The sequence below is a fragment of the Chaetodon trifascialis genome, chromosome 6 (assembly GCF_039877785.1).
Source record: "Chaetodon trifascialis isolate fChaTrf1 chromosome 6, fChaTrf1.hap1, whole genome shotgun sequence".
NCBI classification, from domain to species: domain Eukaryota; kingdom Metazoa; phylum Chordata; class Actinopteri; order Chaetodontiformes; family Chaetodontidae; genus Chaetodon; species Chaetodon trifascialis.
In genome coordinates, this window is record NC_092061.1 from 1,134,243 (window position 1) to 1,156,937 (window position 22,695).

Genomic DNA, 22,695 nt, shown 5'->3' on the forward strand with positions numbered 1-22,695 from the left:
CACATACAAACTGAGTCTGGGATGGTTTTTGCTGCTGGAACGTCCTGTTTATCAAAGAGATGCTCAAAGTCAGTGATACAGAAATCTATCCAATCAAACATGAATGCGACTAACTTAACCACGCCCCTCATATGAACCACAGGCGCTGGCACGTTACACCTGAACGCCACAGAAACTGGCACCTGCCTCGAACTGTAATCTGACTCCAAACACAGCTGATCATAATTTCCCCAGTTGTTGCAGTGAACCTTTAATCGACAGAATATCTGAGTAACAAAAAAACATCTTCATGCTTTACAGTTTTCATTCAGACATTTTCCATCTTGAATCTGAAACAATGTGAGACAGAAGGTTTACAAACTAAATCAAGAAAACAGCTGAAAACCTGAACCTGAACAGCAGCTTAAAGAACCTTTAATATACGATTTTATTAGACTTAAACTTATTGTTAAACTATAGCATGGTAATAGAGGCATATTTTAATGAGAGATTTGCTCGGAGGGGTTCATTTGAATGTGATGAGGTATTCTGGGTACGCCTGGATGTCACTGAAGACGATGAACATGGTTGGGTTGGCAGTTTTATCCACAACACTGTCGTACAGGTCTGCAGCGCTCTGAGAGCTCCGGGACGGAGGCGTGATCATGCCTGCTCTTCCCTGGGTGAATTCCCCGACCAGGACCCTGGCCTGGTACATGCGCTTGTGTCCGCTGGCGTCGGGGGTGGCGTAGCCCTGCGCTGAGTAGAAGGGGTCCACAGCAAAGTAAGAGCCGTTTCCGTACATCGCAGCTACAGAACAACAGACAGACAACAACAACACAGCAGTCAGGCCTTTGTGGAAGAAAACAGCAAAGCTACGAGATCAGAAACAGAACACCTGCTTCTTCTCCACGTTGCTGCTGCTAGTCGTGTGGAGGTAAACCTGCATGCACCAAGATACCTGTTTACAGCCCGTGACACGTGAACACATACCCTCACATGTCGATGCAGGCATCTCTTTATCAAACTACTTTTCTTACACGCAGTCCTACATCGTGTTCTCGCGTGGCTTTGCGACGTGCTAGGTTCGGTTACCGTGTGCTCCCGCGTAGCTGCGGTTGAAGCCTTGCTTGTTGATGAGGTCGATGGACTTGGCTCCGGTGCCGTGGAACAACACCCTTTCGTTGTTTGTGTTTTTGTTCTTCAGCTCCAGCTGTTTCTTCATCAGCTGGTAGTTCTGCCACAGTGTCGCATTTTGGACGCGTTCGATCTGCCAACACAGTTACAACACAACACATTATTCAATCCGTCGGCCAGCTTCGTTTCCAGCAGGAAGGCTTGTTTTAGCGGCGACTGCCTCTGTTGACTGCGAGGCAGAAACAGCCTCATGAAAGTCCTGAGCAACAGGAGCAGTCAGTTATCAGAGTGAATAAATGCTCATCTGGTCTCCTGAGGTTCATCTGGTTCACCAGGGACAATGTTTCCCCACTCTGAGCTGGAAGAACGAGCCAGCTTCATGGCAAAGGCCAGCAGGGGTTTACTGTTAGTGGAAGTCATGAATAAACGGTGTAACAGCACGGTCCGTGTTGTTTACGACTGAGACGACTTTTTGTTGAAAGCAGTTTGATCTTACTCCCGTACAGGCTAGCACATCAGGCAAAGGCCCACTGAAAACACTGAAAACCCTCCAGCTGAGAATCACTGCGCTAAACTGAACAAATATAGCAAACACTGAATTTCCAGCCCTGATAGCAATAATCAATAAATATCCTCCACAGTCTCATCGTGGTGCAGTATTAAATCAATGTGTTGCCCGATTGTGTGACTTTGAGGTCATTCTGAGGGTTTTATGAGGCCATAAAGTTAAACCTGAGGCACGTTGCCCTGCGTGAGTATCTCTCTGAGACCAGCACGTTCATGGATCTGTGGCTCAAACTGAACTTCCTGGATCACGTTTCTTCATCTCACCTGCACCTGAAACTACATGCCCACACCGGCACTGACCCTCGTGCTGTTTGAACGCCCGCTTGTGATTAGTGAACATACACTGATGATGGTCGGAGTCAGGCCGGTCTTCTGAATTTCGGTCATCACGTCGTTGAATTCTTTGGATCCCGCAGTCAGACGAAACAGCTTGAGGAAGTCGCCTTTCATGTCATCCCAGTGTGACGGCAGAGCAGTGTCACCTGCAGAGAGATTGAGGAGAGTCTTTGATCCATTTAAACGACTGCAAACAAAAGCAAAAGTGCAGTATTCTGTCGTAAATGAAGTGGCCGAATGTACGTCATCAAATCTACGTTGTTTAGGTTCAGACTGTGTTAGCTGACAGTCTTGGTTTAGACATGATGAAAGAAATAGTCTTTGTACATGTGAAGCGTCGATTAAAACCTTCCTTCTTGATAAAGCTTAGTTAGGGCTGGCTCAGGCTTGCCTTGGACCGGCCTTTAGTCAATCCAGTCCAAAGACACACCGAGCTCCTCTGTCCTTCTCTCCCTCTCCACCTCCACACTGTCATGTCCTACCACGGCGTCTTACTAACTGAGCTTCTTCCCTAGAGTTTCGAGGACCGGAATTGAGAAACACTGGTAAATACTACACTATATATACTACATATGGTAAGAGTGTATTATTAGATCTGTCACTGTTGCTGTGATTGCATTTCTGTCCCTCTCTCAACAAAGCTTCACCACAGAGTGTTAATTATGTTCTGTGTCCCCAAAGAATCAATCAGTGAAACAGTTCCAATGTCTTAACGACTGTGGGACAGCTTCGTCCTCACACTTTGTGGACTGGGAGTCCGGCACTACTGGACATCACTCACCTTTCAGGTCTTTTCTGAGTAGCTCCAGCTTTTCACTCCCGTTCACGGAAACTGCTGTTCGCAGTACAGCATTAGCATTGTACGCTTGGTTGTTGATCTTGATCTGCACACTCTGTTTCCTCTCCAGAGCCTCCTCCAGGTTTAGGTTTGTGATGATGTCAAAGGGCTGCATCCTCCCATTGCTGTGCTGAAACTGCCATTCCACCAGTCCGCTCACCAGCAAGGCCTTGCTCCTCACGTTCTCCGTCCTCTCCACCTTCCGGATGATGTCCCTGACGGCCGGCAGAGAACACATTTAAAGGAACATGCTGACACTCTGGACTGAAGCTTTTCTCCACCATGAACGAATGTGCTCACCTGACCGCACTCTCCGCGGTGAAGACGTCTCTGGTCAGACCCTCCAGGTGGATCTTGGGCTCCTGGTCCTGCAGCCCTCTGTCCAGGCGGATGCTAACAGTCAGCTTCCTCTGCAGGGCCCCCAGCTGGTCCACGTCATCCTGCGACAGGTGGCTGATATACGGGTCGGTGATGGTCCTCACCGCCTGCTCGGCCACAATCAGCTCCTCGATCCTTTTCTTGGCCTGACTCACAGTCTGCAGTGGAGGGGAAACGGAGGCAGAGTTCAGTTTCATATACTTATCCTGATTCTGTGAATACCGAACAATCGTGAGTCATATGAAATGAAAACACAGTCCGGTGAAACGCTGATAAAAGCAGATTCTTTTCTGTCGGTTTTTGTTGCTGAGATCCTTCGAGCGAGGAGATGCATGCTAACCTTGTCGTTGTTGGCACACAGCTGAAACACCGTGGGCTCAAACTCCTCCCTCTCCAGAACCGAGCCGTCGCCGCTCTGTCGCTCCTCTGCAGATCCCGAGAACAAGGAAGTGAAGGAGTCTGAAGGGACGTGGAGGAGCACAGTGTGGTGTTACAGCAAGACAAACGCCTACAGCAGCGATGGTAGAGACTGACGCTCAAACAAAACAATCTGCTGAGATCCTGTGTCTTATCTTATCTTATCTTATCTTATCTTATCTTATCTTATCTTATCTTATCTTATCCTATCCTATCTATTTCCTCCTGTTTGTCTGATAAAAGCTGCAGTGAGCAGCTGTTTGAGGAACCCTTTGAAACTGAATCTCCATATTTGTGAGGAGTTTTTAAACATTTATGTCTTCAGTAGGAACCAATGAGCTTGGAGCTGAGAGCCACAGACAGGAAGTCAGAAAGTATTGAGTCATGTTGTTGGTTTGATTATGAACATTTGGTTTGTTGACATGAAGAAAAAAGACCAATGTTGACCTTTAAGACAGAAATCGTGAGATCACTTTGATCACAGTGAAGAAGAAGAAACGAGGAAACGTGACGACACGATCAGTCGCTGGAGAATCGCTCAGATACCTTTGATCTTGGTGAAGACGCTCTTCTCCTCCACCTGCTCTCCCTCCCTCTTCTTCATGCTCTTGTGAAACTCTGCCATCATGGTCGTCTGGAAAATCAGGATCTTCACGCTGTGAACAAACCTCGGGTGCCTCTTCCTCACAAACTCCACCACCGCCTCCACCATGGCGTCTGCCACCGCCGACGGCTGGGCCCCCCCCTGACCTGACACACACACAAGGACCGCTGACGATGAGGACAAATATGAGGGTGACGAGGATTGGTATAGCCTGTGAAACCTGATGGCGCCCTGCTAGTGCCCCCTGCAGGCCGCAGCGTTCATTACAGCCACTGTGCTGAACAAACAACTCACTGATGGATTATCGAGGTACTCGAGTATTTAAATTTCCTGCTGCTTCAAACATCTGCTCCACCACATTTATTTTTAGTCACCAGTTACTTCAACAATACAAAATATAGTCAACAAATACATTACAACAAGAAAATTCAGATGACGTCGCGAATCAAACGAGCATGTTTTGATTCTTCTTACCAAACAGTTTTTATGTTCGAGTGTTTCACTTTATTACCTTAATAAGATATTTGAACATCATACTGAGATTCTGTTCCTAGTTTTGAGTGAATTAATGTTTGAAACCAGAATTTCCAGAATTATAAAAATGTTTGATCAATACTGAAAAGAACAAAGCTGCTTTGTTTAGTCAGAATTTCTTTGTATCTGGACGAATGTGCTTTGAAGACCAAATATTTTTACATGTTTGAAAATCTTGGTAAGTGAAACTTTCCTGATAATTTTGCTCATTTTAAATAATATTATTTTAATGCTTCTTTTCTTGTTTTTGAGAGCTGACTTCCTTGTCATCAACGTCATCCTCTTCCTCCTCCGTCTGTTCTGATGCAGAGAGACGACTGAATAACACCCAACAAATCAGAGTTAAACTGTACATGCGAACAACATGGCTGCACAGTGAACCAGTGAAATGATAAAAATGACAAAGTGAAGAAATAAACAACGATGACTTTGAGTCCGGTCTCAGTCTCTTCAGGAGACGAATTCTCTTTAAACAGTAAAAATGAGAAAGAGCTTCTTGGTTAGATTCAGACATAAACAGTCAAACTGCGACGTGTTTGTGGTTTTGTTTGCAGACCTGTTCCCAGGGCCGGGAGGGCCACCGAGCTGAACTTGTTCTCCTCGCAGACCTTCAGCACTGCCTGGACCAGGTCCTTGATCTTTGCGGGATCGTTCTGGCCGACGACGTGGATGATGTTTCTGCTGGGAAGCGACCCGGCCGATGTCAGGATCATCGGACGAGGCTGGTAACCCGGAGAAGTCACTGCAGAGAGGAACCAAACAACGCTCACAGCGGACTGCTAAAACACTGATTTTAAATACAGACGAAGACAACATGGACATTTCTAAACCGCAAAGTCATATTTTTTAAACTAAATCCCAAAAGAAATGTTTTCTGTGACAGTGTTAAATATCTGTTAAAGGAGCAGGAGGTGCGATCACAAACCACAGAAGAAGAAGCGAGCCGCACCGAAGAAATGACCACGATAACGACCTCACAGAGGTAACATACTGGGACCAGTGGGACCAGTTAGTCTCAACCCTCCTGGAGTCTGCAGCCATGCTGGCAGCTCTGAACTCCACACTCACGTTAGCTAAAGGCTAACATCAGCGACAGGTTGGGAAACTGAATTAAGTGAGTTTATGTTTTCGTACGTTCTTTCCCTCCGGTCACATTTTGTGGTTCTACAAACAAAAAGCCTTCACATTGATTTCCATTAAATCACAAAGCTTTTCTGTCACACCAGCAGGTTTCAGGCTGACGTTAACGTAGACAAATTCTCTCTTAGTGGATTAAGTCCTTAGACTGGCTGCAAAAATTCAAAGTTCGGTTCTTATCTGTCTCTCAGTGACTGCAGTAAATGTACTCCTGAAAGGCAGCGAGGACGCTTCCTGAACTGCGTCCAACAGGTTCAACGGCAAATTCCAGGTACGTACCAATCTGGGCGCACTCCAGCTCAACTGCTAATCCAGCACTGTCCAAGATGGCCTTCGACACACCTGAGAGATGAAAAACAGGTCCAATAAGTGACGCTGAGTTACAGAAGAGCTGTTAGAGACACTGGTGTTACTTCAAAGGACCAAAGACAGACGCTGCTGTGATTTACTGACACTGAAAACAAGCTCTCATTCGTGTGTTAACATTAAATATTGTTCACTTTCATTCCTCACTAACTCCCCAAATCATCCATCAGAGGTTGAGTTGAAATATTCTGACTTCTGTTTTTTATCTGTGTTCAGTGGAAAGTTACGACTGTGTGGTGATTAGTTTGAGTCAGCTGCATCAAAGCCATGATTGTCTTTAAGTGTTCTCATGCAGATTAACAGGAGTTAGCAGACACACGTCATGAGGTCATGTCAACAAGCTAACTATGCTAACATTAGCCACTGTAAGCTCCGGCTCATTCCAGACCAATCTGCCGTCTTTACACTGAAATGAACTGGAGGAGAAATCACTGAACGTCTAAACCAACTCAGAAAACGGTCAAACTGTTAAAAAATGAGACGTCCTTTCACATAATTATGTCCCCACGAGGGACAGTCACCTGATTTAAGGGTAAAGTCCTGATTGGAGGAGTTGATGATGACATCACAGGATTCTTTGGTGATGTCTCCAGACGAGACCTCGAGGGTGAGCTGAGCCATCTGCATCTGATACACACCGAGGGAGGGGGACGACACCCGACCGAAGGAGGCTGACACACACACACGCACACACACACACACACACGCACACACACACACACACGCACACACACACACACACGCACACACACAGAGTCATGTTTCCATCATTTTTGGGGACACGTGACTTCTGTTTGATTTGAGTTCTCTCATTGGTCCACACTGAGATGAAGGTGCTGGAGCTTTCTTACCTGAAGACTGTTGTGACTGGCTGACTGACTGCCCGGCTGATGACTCATTAAACCCTTGGGCTTCCTGTGAGGTGTTTCTCAGACCAGTCTGACCTTTGAACTCCCTGGTGAAACACTGACAAACCAGGTGTTGGCATATTGTGTTACTGCAGGTGACTTTTGCTCTTATGTCTTTGAGGAATCGTCCACAGATTTATCATCACGCTCTTACAGCATCAGATTCACCGTGAAGAGTTTGAAAAAATGTTTAAAACTGATGCTGCAGGACCAGAAGACGTTTTTTCTTCCTCCTTGTCAAAACCGATCCCCTACGTTACCCACAATGCAACTCCACTATGAACAGTTGGGTGGGAGGCTGTGGTGTGTTATGCTAGCAGTGGCTAAAAATGAAACTCTGGCACCCACTCAAAGAAGTTTTATAAGTAAGTTCAAGAACAAAGCCCCCCCACCCCACCCCACCCACCCACTCACCCACCAAACACATTGCACTTTCACACAAAGTAAGCTCATCTGAAGAGGCGGCTCCACCTGAGCCTCAACTGCCCCAGTTCCATCCCAGCTTCATGCCGGCAGCTCACACTGGTCCATCGTCACACTCCATCCCTCCATCCATCATCCAGATCTCTCCCTTCATCCTCTAATCCCTCACTCCTTCATCCCCCTCTCCTCATCCCTCACTCTTCATTCACTCATCCCCTCATCCCTCCGTTCCTCACCCCTTCGTCCCTCACTCATCCCTCCATCTTGCCTCTCCTCCATCCCTCGACCCTCATCCTAATGTATCATCATGTATGTTCTCCTCCATCCATAGGCAGCACCAAGGAGGGGCTTGCCGGTGTTTCAGCTCCCCCTAGTGGTAACATAGCACCCCCATAGCACCCCCGTGAAATCCAATAAAAAATCATTAAACAAAGTAGATTTTTATGACATTTTATATCATGTGCTGTCAGGGGTCTCAGCTCTAAACCCAAAGCACAGATCGTTTTAGATCAGAGGTGCTTATTGACTGTGGCACAGAATTATGACATCACTGAGGATAACTTAAATGCAGAGTTGCATCAAGCCCGACGTCTTCTCGAAAGACAATCACAACAGGGACACTCCGTTAACACACTCATGGCTCCACACAAGGACGCATTTATGGACTTGTACAAACTCCTCTGTACATCCCTGACATTACATCTTCTTCCTGTGAACGATCTTTCTCCTGTCTCCGCCGTTTGAAAACCTATCTGAGGAGCAGTAGCAGAGATGCTCGTAGCAGTAACCTTGGACTTTTGGCAATCAATATTCAATTCAGTTCAATTCAATTCAATTCAATTCAATTCAATTCAATTCAATTCAATTCAATATACCATTAAAAGGGCACGAGCCCTGAACGTTGACAAGATCATGGATGCATTCGCCCTCAGCCATAACAACCATCGCATAGTCCTCCTGTGATACTGCATGTCAGATGGGAAGTGTTTTTTTAATTTCCCACGGTGATGGTTGCTGTTTTGATGCTCTTTGCGAGTATGTTATCTATTGTGTTTGCATTTTGATGTTTTGCCTCTCATGGCACGATGGCTTTAAACATTATTTGATGAGTACATGTGGATGTTTCCACTTCATGCAGTTCTGATTTGAGATAGTTTCCTAATTAGTGTGTCAATAGTAATCGTGTCACACAGACCTGTTTAGGTGAGACACCGGGGGAGACACCGGGGAGACACACGAGAGACTGCACTTCAATAAAAAAGATAATGTCATTGAAATCCCATTATTTCTCGATCTGTGCATAACCTTTGGCTTTTGAATGAAGTGAATGTCAGACAGCGGCATAATAATACAGTTCTGGAATACTTGCAAAACTATATTAACGTTGTGTAGTTACTACTGTTTATGTGTGTGCTTGTGCACGTACTGTATTTCTAGGAGCACCCCCAGTCAATGTTGGAGCACACCCATAGCAATTTCTCTGGCGCCGCCCCTGCCTCCATCCATAATGCACCTATACATATTGAATTCTTTGTTGTATTTTCTATCTTTCATGGACTGTATTTATATACTTGTGTTAATATTTATTTCTATATTTGAATGTTTTGTATCTTTATCAGTGATTTTCAAGTTTAAATAAAGGATTATTTGAGAGTCACCGTCAGAACACAATGAGACTTTAACACAGTCGCTCTCTCCAACAGACTGAAAACTCACATCCACGGTTTGGTCGTCGCTCGGATGAACGACGATGGCCACCTCTCTCAGATGGCGAGGAGTTCGGCTGCGGCTGTACGAGTGGATCTCCTTCAGCAGGACTCTGGACACCACATCTCTGGGGAAGCTCAGGTTCCCTGTGCCGATGGCCGGGAAGGACAGTGACGACATCTGAAGCTTCTCAGCCTCCTCCAGACAATAACTGATGATGGATATTAACCCCTGACACAAAAACACGACACAAGTCAGAGAAAACAAGCTGCACAGAGTCTGAGTTTATGGGAAACGTTCATTTAAGTTACTCAATAACAAATAATATTAAGATCCTTTTCACGAAAAATGATGATCCTTATTGAAACATATGGACTGAAACACAACAGAGTGGATTTTAAGTTATTATATTTTACAAATATCAGTTTTATGACTTTTAGAAAGGAACTACAAAACTCCGGTTTTATTTTTTTTCTTAAATTATTATTATTTTTAGCCTTTATGATAGAGACAGGTGGTAGGCATGACAGGAAAGGGGGTAGAGAGAGAGGGAGCCTACGGCCACTACAGAGGACTGATAGCCTCCATGTATGAGGCGCACACCCTACCAACTGAGCTATAAGGACACCCCTCTGGTTTCACTTAAAGTCAGACTGCAGGTGCAGTCCTCTGCAGTGAGTATTTGATGCTCAAAACCAACATCTTCAGTTCCTTTAAGTTCACCGTCGACTGTACTCAGCTGACACAATGTTTTCTAAAATCAAATGTCATGATCTCAAAGCTTTCTGAATAACAGTCCTCACCTCCTCTGCCTGACCGCCTCCGTCGTCCCAAAAAGGGCAAACAACATGAAAGACCTTCTGGCACATGAGGTTGAAGCCGTCTGTAATGACGACGTCGCCATACTGCAGCGAGGCCACGCCGGCTTCAGACTGGACGGCCGCCTGCAGGCCGGGCCCGGCCGCCTGCAGGATCGCTTTGGAGACAGCTCCCTGGTCCAGGTTCATGTCCTCTGAGATGGTGTTGACAATGACGCCAGTCTGTGGACCAAAATCACAGCCGTGTACACAAGATTAGGACAACAGATCCAAGTTTAACAACTGGAATTACCCTTTAAGGCAGAGTTATTTCCATAAAGATGTGGCAGGAACTTCCATGTCAGAATGAAGCACTAACAGTTAAGACACAAACATCTGAACAAAACTGCAGTTTATGGTAAAAATGTCACTCAGATGAGGCTTTTAAAGGAGCACCAGGTCAGTACTCACAGTCTGGTCCTGAATGTTTCCCTTCCACAGGATAATCCTCAGACCCTCAGCTGTGGTCTGCTCCACCCTCCCCGGCCTACAGCCAATCAGAGAACAGAACTGAAGTCATCACAGCGAGTCTGGTCACCATTACTGCATCCAACATTTGTGTCTGTTTGTTTGTTTAATCAAAAGACACAAATTAGCAAAAAGGTTAGCGCGTAGATCCGACTCCGTAGGCCATGACTCTGTCAGTGCTTTTGCATTCCCTTGCATTATTTCTGGTACTGGTAGTGGCTCTCTGGTCTCATTGGTCTTGAATTGTTCCTGACCCTATGAGAGACCTGGTACTGGAAGTATGTCAGACTCCAGTAATGTGGTCTTAAATACTTATTAAGAAGAAACAGACAACAGAGAAGAATGATAAGAAAACGAAGAAACTTACCCTTCGTGCCTTCCAGGCCTGGTGTGTCTCCTGGGGCTCTGACCTCCCCTGTTACCTTGCTGACCTCCCCAAGATGCAGGTCCTGGCCCCTCGGCTCCCCCTCCGCCTCGTCCGCCTCGTCCGCCTCGTCCTCCTCGTCCTCCTCGTCCTCCTCGTCCTCCTCTTTCATCAACCCCACAGCCTCTGGGCACCTGGCTCTGACCTCGACCTCGACCTCGACCCCGCTGGTATCCACTGCGAAGAGAACGATGCAAACACATAAAACAGACCGTCTAGTGGAGGACAGCAACTGTCACCTGCACACGTCACTACCATCTAACTATGTAATCTCAACCTCCTCAACTCAGATCAACTCAAAGTCAATATGGTGGTTTAGGCTGTTGAATCATGGACTGTAACAACCAGTCACACAGTCAATAAACAGCTCTGACATTTTCTCACTTTTAGGCAGATGAGGAGATAAATTAGTTAAAATGGAGACATTTTACTAGTTGTGTGTGCTGTAACGTGCTACTCAGCGAGAGGCTCCATAGAATGACAGTCACTGTAATGTTATAACTGTAACGTTATGTACGAAGGTAAGAGTGCTGCCACCTGCTGTCTGTTTACTGCAGGTGTCAAAAACAACTGCTGAACTAACACAAAACACTCACTGAATAATGTTCAAAACACAAGATGTCGCAGTCAGACACACAGGCAGGCTAACGCTCTGTGTTTCATTGTACTAGATACGGGAAGATTAATTATGCATGATTAGCATTCAGTTAGCATAACATTAGCTAACCTTAACCCTATTATTAGCTAACCAGTTTTGTAATGTATCGCTCCTCTGCCTCTGTCCAGAGCTTCTCTTTATGTGGACATTTGTCTTTCATGTGAACTTCATACATTATTGATGAAGAACATTTCTGATGATGACAGATGAAGGTGACAGATAATAGCAAGTAGCTATCCTCTAAAAATGGCAGAGCCATCCCAAAATGCTCTGCAATTCCCATTTTTATATGACTAAAGTTAGGAGCCAGTCAGGTTAGCTTAGCAAAAAACACCGAGGCAGAAACAGCTTACCTGGCTTTGTCCAAAGGCACACAATTTACCTATCAGCATCTCTAAAGCTCACTAAACTTAACGTGTTAAATTTTGTTTAATTTTAAGTGACAAAATGACAGTTTGGTACTTAACAGGCATTTCTATGTCTGCCTTTCTTAGCTGAGAGCAGTGAGTTCCCGGAGTCTCCAGCAGATGACCCTTAAAAACAGCAGATGCTTTTATACTTCTGTTTTTTGAAGTAGCCAGTTCATTTTTTAACCTTTTGACAGAGCCATGCTAGCTGTATCACCATGTTTCCAGGCTATATGCTAAGCTAAGATAAGCAGCTGCTGGGTGTAGGTTCATACTTATCATGAGACTGGTGTCAATCTCCTCATCTTACTCATGGCTAAAACCCAACTGAGCACATTTCATAGAATGTTGAACTGTTTCACTAAATATTAGCTCATCGCTAAATCTTCACAGTTTGCTCGAATCAACGCTGAGAGTTCACTATAGTACAACGTGTTTCTTCAGTTTACCTTGAAGCTCCAGGGCCTTTTCCTCCTGCCTGCTGTGGTACTGTCATGGTAGGTCCGAGGTCACTGAACTCTTTGTTGACTGCTGTGGCCAGGACTCTCACTGTCTTATCATTATTGTCCACCAGGTGAATCTCAGTCAGCGATCTCACACTTCCTGGACTGTCGCAGTGCTCCCGCACAGCCTGAGCTATGGTATCAGCACAGAGGTCAACAGGAAAGCCAAACACACCTGAGCTGATGGCGGGCAGTGCAATGGTGGAGCAGTTGACCATCTCTGCTTGTCTCAGACTTTCTTTAACGGCAAGCTTCAGGCGCGACACTGATGTCTTCTTGTCATAATCAGAAAACCGTGGACCGACTGCATGAACAATGTGCTTGAAAGGCAGGTTATATGCTCCTGTTACAATGGCGTCACCTGGCCGTAGTTTTCCATTTCTGGTAATGTAGTCGTCGCTGATTTTCTGCAGCTCTGGTCCTGCATCCTTGAGCAGTGCCAGAGCCAGCCCACCAATGTGCTGTAATTCCTCATTAGCTGCATTGACCACTGCATCAGCACTAAAGCTACAGATGTCTGCCTTGCTCACTGAAACCAGAACTCCACTGGTGGTCTGCACTTTGCAATAACAAATTCCATTTCCTTCCTCATAGGTGTCATCCTCCTCTTCCTCTTGATTCTCTGGGCGAAGCACCACCACACAGCTCAACTCTGACATTACTGTGGATAGAAACAATCTTCCTTGAGACAGGAAGTACTTCTTAGCTCCAGGCTTGTCCACAATGAAGTTGTCAGTGGAGAGAGCACTTGTCAGTTCCTTAAAGCAGGATTTGGCTTTTTGGACATGAAGACGAGCCCCAGCAATGAAGATTTTAGGCCTCTCTTCATCAAAATGGACTGTCACATCATTAGCTTTGGCAATACTAGACCAATCTTGGGTTTTTTTTGTGTCAATAAACTTAACAACAGCACAGGACTCGACACGAATGGTTTCTTTGACATGTGAGTAGTTCACAATAAATTCATTCAGATTGCGGCTGACCTCTTTCACTGGAATCAGGAAGCCAGCAACGAGTATTTTGTCTCTTCTCTCTGGGTGGATCTGAATGGACACTGTTTTCTTCTTTGAGGAGTTGTACGTGTCTAACAGCTTTTGGTTCAGGTCCATCCAGTTGCGAAGTTTCAGAACTTCCTGGTCCTCAACAGCCAGGGTCTGCAGACACAAAACAGTCCTCATCTTATCCTCTGCCTCAGCAAGGACACGGTCAGAACTCCCTAACAGCAAAACCCCTTTGCCCTCAAAGCTGTAGATGGCACTGATGCCTTGGGATGTGAACAGGTCGTATGACATGTCCATGGTATCCACTGTCTTGAGAAATTGCAAGAGACCTGGAGGGACATCCATCCATTTTTTACTCATACCCATATTCCTCTCCAGGATCCAGGCCTTACTCTTGAAAACCTCTGCAGGGAGTCCGGTAATAGTTAACCTCTGGGTGCTGTCATTGTAGGACAGGTTCATGCCAGGGGAAATGTCTTGCGCAGCTTTCTGCAACCCTTCCTGCTTCAGGATGTAGAACATTGCGCTGGACAAGATCATTTCCTCAGAGACGGCATCTGTTTTCCGTTTAATATCACTCATGGCTTTGAGGACGATATTCTCCACAGGAGCCTTGATTTGTTTGATGTGGTCAGCTTGGCCAGCCACAGTCAGAATACCCCTGGATGCGTCCACCACCAGAATGGCTTCTTCCCTGACAGCCAAACGGACATCTTTCTCTGCAGCTTTCCAGGCAGGTGTGTTCACTGTACATTCAAAAGCCATGTACTGAGACATTTGCTGACGGAAGGCCTCTTGGGCAGTACTCTCCCACATGTCCACTTGTTTTGCAGTCAGGCCTTTCTGCCTCAGAAAGCTCGGGTGAGGGCAGAGTTTCACGTCAGGGTCATCCAAGTCCACACTGCAGAAGTAAGGACGCATCTGATCATTGATGCTTTTTAACTGTTTCTTCATCAGGAGGAATTTCCAGATAACGGGGTGAAGTCTTTCTGTGACGGGCTTGGGCATCTTCCACGCTGGTCGTTCTTTGCCATACAAGGCAGAGCCCAAAGACTCATAGTACGGGTACACCTTGACAGCGATGGATTGAATCACATAGTCTTGTTTTATGCAAATGCTTTCCACAACTGCAGCAACACAGGGAATAAGAAAGACAGAGCTCTGGTCAGTGATATTTCTATTTGCAGCTTCAAGGCATTTAAATAATACTGAATCTAACAGAATTAGTCATCACTGGATAAATGATATACTGTATTTCTTGTTCCAACATTTGCTTTTAGTCCAGGTCTGTTTTTCCTGAGTAGTTCCAAAGAAATGAAATCTAACTGCTACAGTGTGCAATCATATTTATGACAACAGTTTTCATTTGTATTGACAGTGCACAAAGATGTCTCAGTTTGCTGTGGAGGAACTTGGCTGGTCTGCATAGAGCCCTGACCTCAACCCCATCTAACATCTTTGTGATGAACTGGAACACTGACTATGAGCCGGGTCTCATCACCCAACACCCATGACCAACCTCAATTATACTCACTAATAGTAACAGTTGCTGAACGGGGGCAAATCCCTGCATGCAGGTTGAAAAATCAAGTTGAAAGTCTAACACCAGAAGAGTTGATGCTGCCATAGAAACAGATTAATGCCCATTGATCTGGCATCACAGACTATCAAATCTGGGTGAAATGTATGTTTGTCCATATACTTTTGGCCAAATAGCACATTTCTTATTGTTTGGTCTTGAAGATGTCTTGAAGTCCATTTCAGTTTCATAACACTTCTTTGTTTTAAGTTTAGAATACACTTTCACAAATAACAGTTAAAACATGAGCAGCGAGGCTCAGTGAAAAACCTTTGGGGTCACTGAATGTGACAGTCGCAGCCTGTTCATCTGGGATGATGGTGATAGCGTCCGGCAGAGCCCACTTCTTCTCAAAATACAGCTCCAACATGTCTGGAAAGGAATCAGACATGAACAACTTGTAACCTCAACAGCATAAATGGTGCAGACAGAGTTGAGTGCAAAAACCCGGATCACTGGAACTAAACTTTGCAGACTGAATGTGATCGTCTCATCACATTTTCACTGCAGACTAACAACAAGGTGAAACAGCTTCACAGTTTCAAAATGAGGGCAATATCAGATTTCACCTTGCACAAAAATGCCTCCTTTGCAATTCATGGGATATTTTTCATTTGAGATTCTGGAAAACCCACAAACCTCATTATCAACAGTGTCATCTGGACTTTTTACTCAGTAAAACAGAGTTTAAAAGGAAATTAGTTACAGTGAGTTTGTAGATTAACCAGATTAATGGATCAATGGAGAGATGTTGTTCGTATAATGGTAATTTTTCTATGCTGTTTCAGGTACGGTTGATTTCACGTGGTTACACAGCGTCTGCTGAAAAGACCAGTGCAGCAAGAAGAAAAAATGTTTCCTGGATGTAACTCCAGTTCTATGAGTACACGAGCAGCCCTCTCTTCTTCTTCTTCTCAGTTAGTAAGATAACATCAACAATCATGGCTGATACTGAGCTAATGTTAACTGGCAACACGCCAGTCACCAACTAACGCAAACAAACACGACTGACTCACTTTACTGAAAGTGAAAAATGAAAGATTCTGTATTTGTGTGAGACCTGAAAACCACGTTAATGTGAAATATGAAGAACAAAACAAGAAAACTTTGCAGTGAAACACCAACAAATACACAGCAACACCCTCAAAGTGTACACAGAGAAACATAAAGCTTGTATAAGTTTAACGTCAGACGTGTTGAATCTGCTCTTAACCGTTAACAGTTTCATACCTTTAATCGCAGTCGGAGGAAGATTCTCCACTCGGACGCTCGTTGCTGCCTCCAGCGGCCGAGCCGTCAGTCCGTGTCTCTGCAGCTTCTGGCTGGACTGTTTCACGGTGAGGAACTTCTCCACATCTGCAAAATACTCCAGGTTACTCCTTTAAGACTGAAGCAGCTCGTCCGGTATCGACAGAGAAGAGTTTTAATATGAAATAATGGATGTGGCTTACAGCTGCAACATGACTGGCCAACATGAATTGCCTCATTTATTGTATGTAGATTCGGCGTCACTGTAAAAGTTCTGCTTCCAGTTCTGTGGTTTTCCTTTGCTGTGGGGTTAGTTTAGTTTGTTTCCTGTTTTACTTTGTAGGTTTCTCTCCTCATGTGTCGTGTTTTGTTGAACTTCCTGTTTCTGTGTGCTTCCTCACCTGCTTTCTGTATCACCTGTGTTTCCTTCATTAACTGGCCTCTTGTGTATTTAGTCTGTGTGTTTTCCCTCTTTCGGTCGTCAGGTCGTCTGTTTTGTTGCTCGTCAGTATTAGTCTGGTTTGTTCTTTAGTTTTTTTATTTGATTTGACTTTTTAACTTGCTTCCTCAGTTTTTGTTACCTGCCTTTTGTTTTTTCTACATGCTGCTCTAGAATCTTGCATTTGGGTCCAGCCCCTTGCAGGAAACAGACCGCAGACCCTGTCAGACTTTTCCTCTGCTGTTGTAGATCATGTGATATGAAAACCAGGACAGCAATAAATGGACCTTGTGGTGAGACTGTTTTGTCAAATCACCAAAATTTGATTTGTAACCATCATTTCATTTTTCAAGAAAAATTAAAATACCTATACATGATGATATATGTGATAAAATCTGTCCATTTGCAGATTTGTCATCTAAACTCTAAAATATCTGAAATATTACGTCATAAGTTTAAAGCGGGATGGGAAACGTCTGGCCTCTGGGCTGCATGTGGCCTGCAACACTGACTGATTTGTCCTGTGAGGAAATTCATGAATCCAAAAAGCCTTCTAAGAGAAATGGATGGACGGACACTTTTTGTGGAAGTAAAAGACAAACCAGGACGAGCTCACGATGATGAAGAGGCCAAACTCAGACTCCTCAGCTGCTGTTTGATGAGTCCTGGTCCAGGTCTGCAGTGGAAAACTGGGTGGAATATCTCTTAAAACCTTTGTCTAGTTTGCTTTAGACTTAAACATTTAGGGTCTGGTCTTGATGTTGAGAAAGACGCGGTCTGGACCAGCAGGTCTTATGTGGATGTGTATATTTACTGGAGTCTTTCCAACCTGCAGGACTGTTGAAGGTGACCACGGCTCTGTTGGTCTCCCAGATGATCTCCAGACTGTAGTCGCTCTCGTCCAAACCCGAGATGTTCTCCACCAGCATGGACAGCAGCTCTCTGGACATGTCCACGACGTTGTCCAACACCACAGCAGCGCTCCGAACAGACTCTGAATCTGTGAAGAGACGAATGAAAACCTGCTTTACCTCCTCATCCTCATTCTGTGCATCAGAGGAATTTATCGGTATTTGCTGTCAATGTCAAAACTTGAAAAAATAGATTAAAAAAAAGAGTGATGGTTTATCTCACAGGTCTCTTATTTCCTAAAAAAAATCTAAATATGTTCTTGAAAGATTCTTGAAAAGAACCACATAAAAAGACAAATTATCAGGAAAGTTCACAGATGATAATAATGATAATAATGATGATAAACCAAAAAGCTAAAAAAACTGAACTATATTAATAAAAGGTTTGATAATAATATGATAAAACATGAAGGAACCAAGAAAGCGGCCCTTGTGATTCAAACTGTTTTAATCTCAGGTAACTATCAGGAATTACAGACACGTCAAATAAAGTTTTAACTGATGGAATCATAAAAAAACTTGTTTACTGGATCATCACTTTGTTCACGCAGTTTGTTTTTACCGTCTTTGTTGTCTGCAGAAGCTCCATCTTCCAGTTCAGCTTCTGATGTCAGAGTCTTTGAATCTGTCAGTGAAATGAAGAATCAAGAAAATCAGGTTTGGATTAATTATCTGCACACGTGAACAAAGTCCAGAGAGTCTGAAGAAGCAGAACTAAAACATCCTGCTGCTGAGAAACATCTCACTGCGAACCAAACACACAGCAAACAGTTAACTTTCACCGTCCTGCTGCCACAAACACTCACTGAAACACCAAATGTGGATTAATCCGCCGCTGAAAATAGTCCCCAACAAATTCTCCATTTCCTGCTGTTTGTTCAGTAAAAACTACCACGAGCAGCCGTTTTAGGAAACGAATGACTCTTTTCAACCATCGTAAATATTTGTGAGGCGTTTTTAAACATTTATGTCTTCAGTAGGAACCAATGAGCTTTGAGCTCAGAACTACAAACAGGAAGACGTTAAAAAAGGACCCTGTGACATAAAAGACCAAACAGAGAAGAAGCAGTTTTACCTGAGACGTCGTCGCTGCTCGCTGGACTCTGAGAAGTAAAGCAGAAACAATTTTAATCGCACAGAATGAAACAGTGAAAACTGTTCAGAAACGTTTCGTCTCACAGGGAAATAAAGCAGGAGGAGATTTCTGCCTCAGCTTCAGTGGATGCAAATAAATCAACTTTAAACACCTGAAGAGGCGAAATACAACAAACAGCTTTATTACTTATTCAATGTCCGTCAGTGACCACAGAACAAAGTGGAATCAAACCCTCAACTCTTATTCTTTAAAGACGCAGGAACCCTGTAATCCCTTTGAGTTTCACACTTTCTCCGTCAGCCTGTTTGAATTTGGTCCACATGTAAAATCAAAGTGTGCTTCAGCACAACAAGTGAGATCCGAGCTCGAGCCGACAGGACGGTTTTACAGCCGCTCAGAGTCGATGTTTAACTTCACCCAGAAAACTCTGTGCTCACTTTCACTATGAAAGCTTTTAGCTTCAGGAAGTCGACCGATTTTTTAATGTCAGATTTTTCTAAAACTGTTTTTTTTTTCGTTTGTTATCGTCTATTTTCACTGCCTTAAACCAGTGAATAAAAATGCTATTGTTCATTAGAGTCCAAAACAACAGAAGAAGAACAGAGAGTTAAAGTCCAGCTTCCTGCTTATAATAAACATTCACCAAATGAATGAAGCTCAGTTTCCAGAATGAAGAAAAAAAGCCTCCCTCCTCTCCAGCGTGGACCCCCTCCCCCTTTCTGACTCCCCCGTCTCACCCTGACAGCTTCCTGCAGGACGTTTCCTCTGCAGCTGATCTGAACGGCCTCAAAGCTCCTCTGAGTGTCATCTTAAAATCAATCAATGACTGAAGCCTTTATCTTCAGGCTGGAGCATAACGATGACGAGCTCCTGACTCCAGTTCCAGTTCCTCGCCTGTAGTCTCCATCAGAGCTGACTCTGGATTCATGGATTCACCGTGCTAATATGCTAACATCTGCTAGCAGGGGCTTCTTTTACCGGAGCCTGAACCCACAGGTCGACTTACAAGCTTTATCTGGCTTTCAGCTGTGTCTCACAGTCTTCATCAGGGTTTGCTCCGGCGTCATGGAGATGGCTCTGTTGTCATCTTCATCCACTGAGGAAGACTGTGAGGCTGAATGGTCCAGAGAAAGACAGGGTCAAAGTGACAAGGTCACCCGTGAACTTTGACCCTAAACCTTTGAGAAGTCTTGCTGGAAATCAACAGAAACGATCAATAACTGATCAACAGCTGCTTCTCTGTGCAGCGACTGAAGTAAAAAAACAAGTTCTGCTCTTTTCTAATTAAAAAGTCTAAAATTTTACGAGGCTGATGGGAAATTTAACAGAACACGAACCAGAACTCGACAGCGAGGAGGCTGATCAGAGTCTGACCGTTAATCTGACGTCTGAACGTGTCGACGGTGAAACATTTTTCTACTTACTGAAGCAGAAGTCAGACGTAACTTCACAGCTTTGTTCTCCAGGATGATCTCATGGTTTTGCCTGGCGAGGACTCGTTCTCTCACTGGAACCACATCAAACACTGGAGTCAGAACCAGAACAGAGTCCACAGAGTCCCTGACCAGCAGCAGCACCTTCAGCTCATCGTCTTCCTCACGCTACGATATTGGTGGCCATTATCATGCTGAAGATGTTCGCATTGATCTCACTCTCACGTCTGTCAGACAAATGTGAAGCTACAGCCGGCAGCTGATTAGCTTAGCTTAGCATAAAGACTGGAAACAGGGAAACAGCTAGCCTGGCTTTGTCCGCAGGCGCTGGACATTTATGCTGTCTAAAATATCTGCACATGCTTTTACATTTAACTCTGATTTCTTTGTGAATTGTCAGATACAAAACTTACGTTCTGCTTGAACATTTGATGAATTTTAGTAGATTTCAGACTCAAAAAAGAAAAAGATGAGCGTTAGGAAGTGCAAACATACTCAGTGCACTCTGATTGGTGGGTTAGAGTAAGAGGCCAAATTCACCTGCTGTCAATCATCATCTGAACAATAAGGAGCTGCAGAGGTGCAGTGCATGCTGGGAAGTCACCTGACAACCTCACAGCTGATGAAATAAGTTTCTGTCTGAGCCTAGATTCAAACTTTATGACAGAAATTCACCAAAGTTTCACTTCAGTTTTGTCATGAAGTGAAACTTTCTGTCTCAGGTAGTTTATTTCTCATCCAAACGTGTTTAAACTCATTTTGTTTGTGGGTCTGTTTGAAACTCCAGGACATTATAAACCGTGTAAATGAGTTTTTTCCGGCAGCCGTCGGACAGACTCACCCTCCTCTGATCGGAAGTAAACGGCGGCTCTCTGGGCTCCGTCCTCCGCCTCCACCCGACAGTCTCCTCCGCTGGACTTCTTCTTGCTCCCGAAGTACAGCTGCAGTTTGTTCCTCAGGGTTTTGGTCTGAACCGGACTCCAGTCCCCCTCCACGATCACCGGCGGACACTCCGTCTCGTCCATCCTGCCGTCCACTAAGAACACGCGGACACACTGAGCGCAGAGGCGGCGGCGCGCGCTCTCACTTCAGCTGATTTCACTTTCGTTTCGTCTCAAACTGACACGAAAATGGAAGTGAGCTCAGATCAGCTGACTCACTGAAGCCCGAGGAGGCTTCAGCCTGGGTCTGACCACAGCCATGAGTTCATTATTCAGAAATAACCAGTTAAACCAGTTTGATTCACATCAGACTGAAGTTTGTCGTTCAAGAGTTCTTTCATGTCCGCGCACTCGTTCACACTTCAGTAACAGAAACTTTTCACTTTCCTTTTTAAGACTTTCACTGTTTACTCGTGTATTTTAATTTCCTGCAGCCATTTTATTATGATCGCACAGAGGAGGACAGCTGGACGGCTGCTGGCCTGCAGAGAGACAGAGAGACAGAGACACAGTCAGGGAGACAGAGACAGAGACACTTCCACTCTCCTTTAATGACGTTTTAAACGAACCAGCCCAGTCACGCTCCTCTTCTCAGCAGCAGTTTCTGGGGCTGCACATCACAGATGACCTCACCTGCTCTGTGAACACAGCGTCGCTGGTGAAAAGGGCTCAGCAACACCTGCAGGATGAGGAGAGCCCACCTGTCATCACCCATCCTCACTACATTCTACAGAAGCACCACAGAGAGCGTCCTGCTGCATGTCTGTGTGGTGTGGAGGCTGGAAGAACGTGAGGAGAGTGCTGAGGACAGCAGAGAAAATCACTGGGACATCTCTCCCCTCCATTCAGGACATTGCACATGTCACACTGCATGTCCTGTGCTGATAACATCATCAGGGCCTCCTCACACCCCCACCATGGTCTGTTCTCCTGCTGGCCTCTGGAAAGAGCTTCTACAGCATTCAGTGCAGGACCTCCAGGTTCTGTAACGGCTTCGTCCGTCAGGCCATCAGACTGCTGAACTCTAAATGAGTGTTTTTGTACCATTGTTAACACCTCAGGTCACTCTTCACAACTGCACTCTAAATTAACCTTTATGCTGCTTATTTTGAACTTGAAGCATATTCCTGCTGTTATTTTTAACGTACTGTATTTTCCTGCTGGTTAATCTTCACACTGTTTATTCACATGATGTATATATCATAATACTCTGCTGTTTTTATTTTAACATACTTTTAACATACCTGTGCATATTACTACATATTTTTTATTTAAATATGTATATATCTATATAATGTACATATATATATAAACTTTTTAAATATTTTCAACCCTGTGCTGAGCCTGTTGAAATCGAAACTTTGTTCGGTGTACACTTATTGTCTACTGAATGACCATA

At 44.6% G+C, this 22,695-nt stretch overlaps 1 protein-coding gene across 1 annotated transcript; it reads right to left on the reverse strand.

The window, feature by feature from the left end:
- Nucleotides 1–30: 30 nt before the first annotated feature.
- Nucleotides 31–21,425, reverse strand: LOC139333022 (protein mono-ADP-ribosyltransferase PARP14-like). The gene is made up of 23 exons (XM_070965261.1): nucleotides 21,197–21,425; nucleotides 20,347–20,429; nucleotides 18,902–18,929; nucleotides 18,389–18,451; nucleotides 17,745–17,915; nucleotides 16,459–16,584; nucleotides 15,499–15,600; nucleotides 12,595–14,776; nucleotides 11,024–11,257; nucleotides 10,600–10,675; nucleotides 10,135–10,371; nucleotides 9,341–9,562; nucleotides 7,145–7,259; nucleotides 6,815–6,964; nucleotides 6,207–6,269; nucleotides 5,347–5,532; nucleotides 4,199–4,402; nucleotides 3,576–3,694; nucleotides 3,158–3,393; nucleotides 2,801–3,072; nucleotides 2,026–2,165; nucleotides 1,075–1,249; nucleotides 31–789 (listed from the first exon to the last, which is right to left on the reverse strand). The coding sequence occupies exons 1-23, from the start codon at nucleotides 21,378–21,380 to the stop codon at nucleotides 506–508; spliced, it is 5,652 nt and encodes a 1,883-aa protein (XP_070821362.1). The 5' UTR covers nucleotides 21,381–21,425; the 3' UTR covers nucleotides 31–505.
- Nucleotides 21,426–22,695: the final 1,270 nt, after the last annotated feature.

Excerpts from the sequence above, each read along its gene's own strand:
- LOC139333022 (XM_070965261.1), bottom strand. The coding sequence starts at position 21,380 with ATGGACGAGACGGAGTGTCCGCCGGTGATCGTGGAGGGGGACTGGAGT. Across the intron at positions 6,965-7,144 it reads CCAGTCACAACAGTCTTCAG|CCTCCTTCGGTCGGGTGTCG; the intron begins GTAAGAAAGCTC and ends TGTGTGTGTCAG. Across the intron at positions 4,403-5,346 it reads CCTCCCGGCCCTGGGAACAG|GTCAGGGGGGGGCCCAGCCG; the intron begins GTCTGCAAACAA and ends TGTGTGTGTCAG.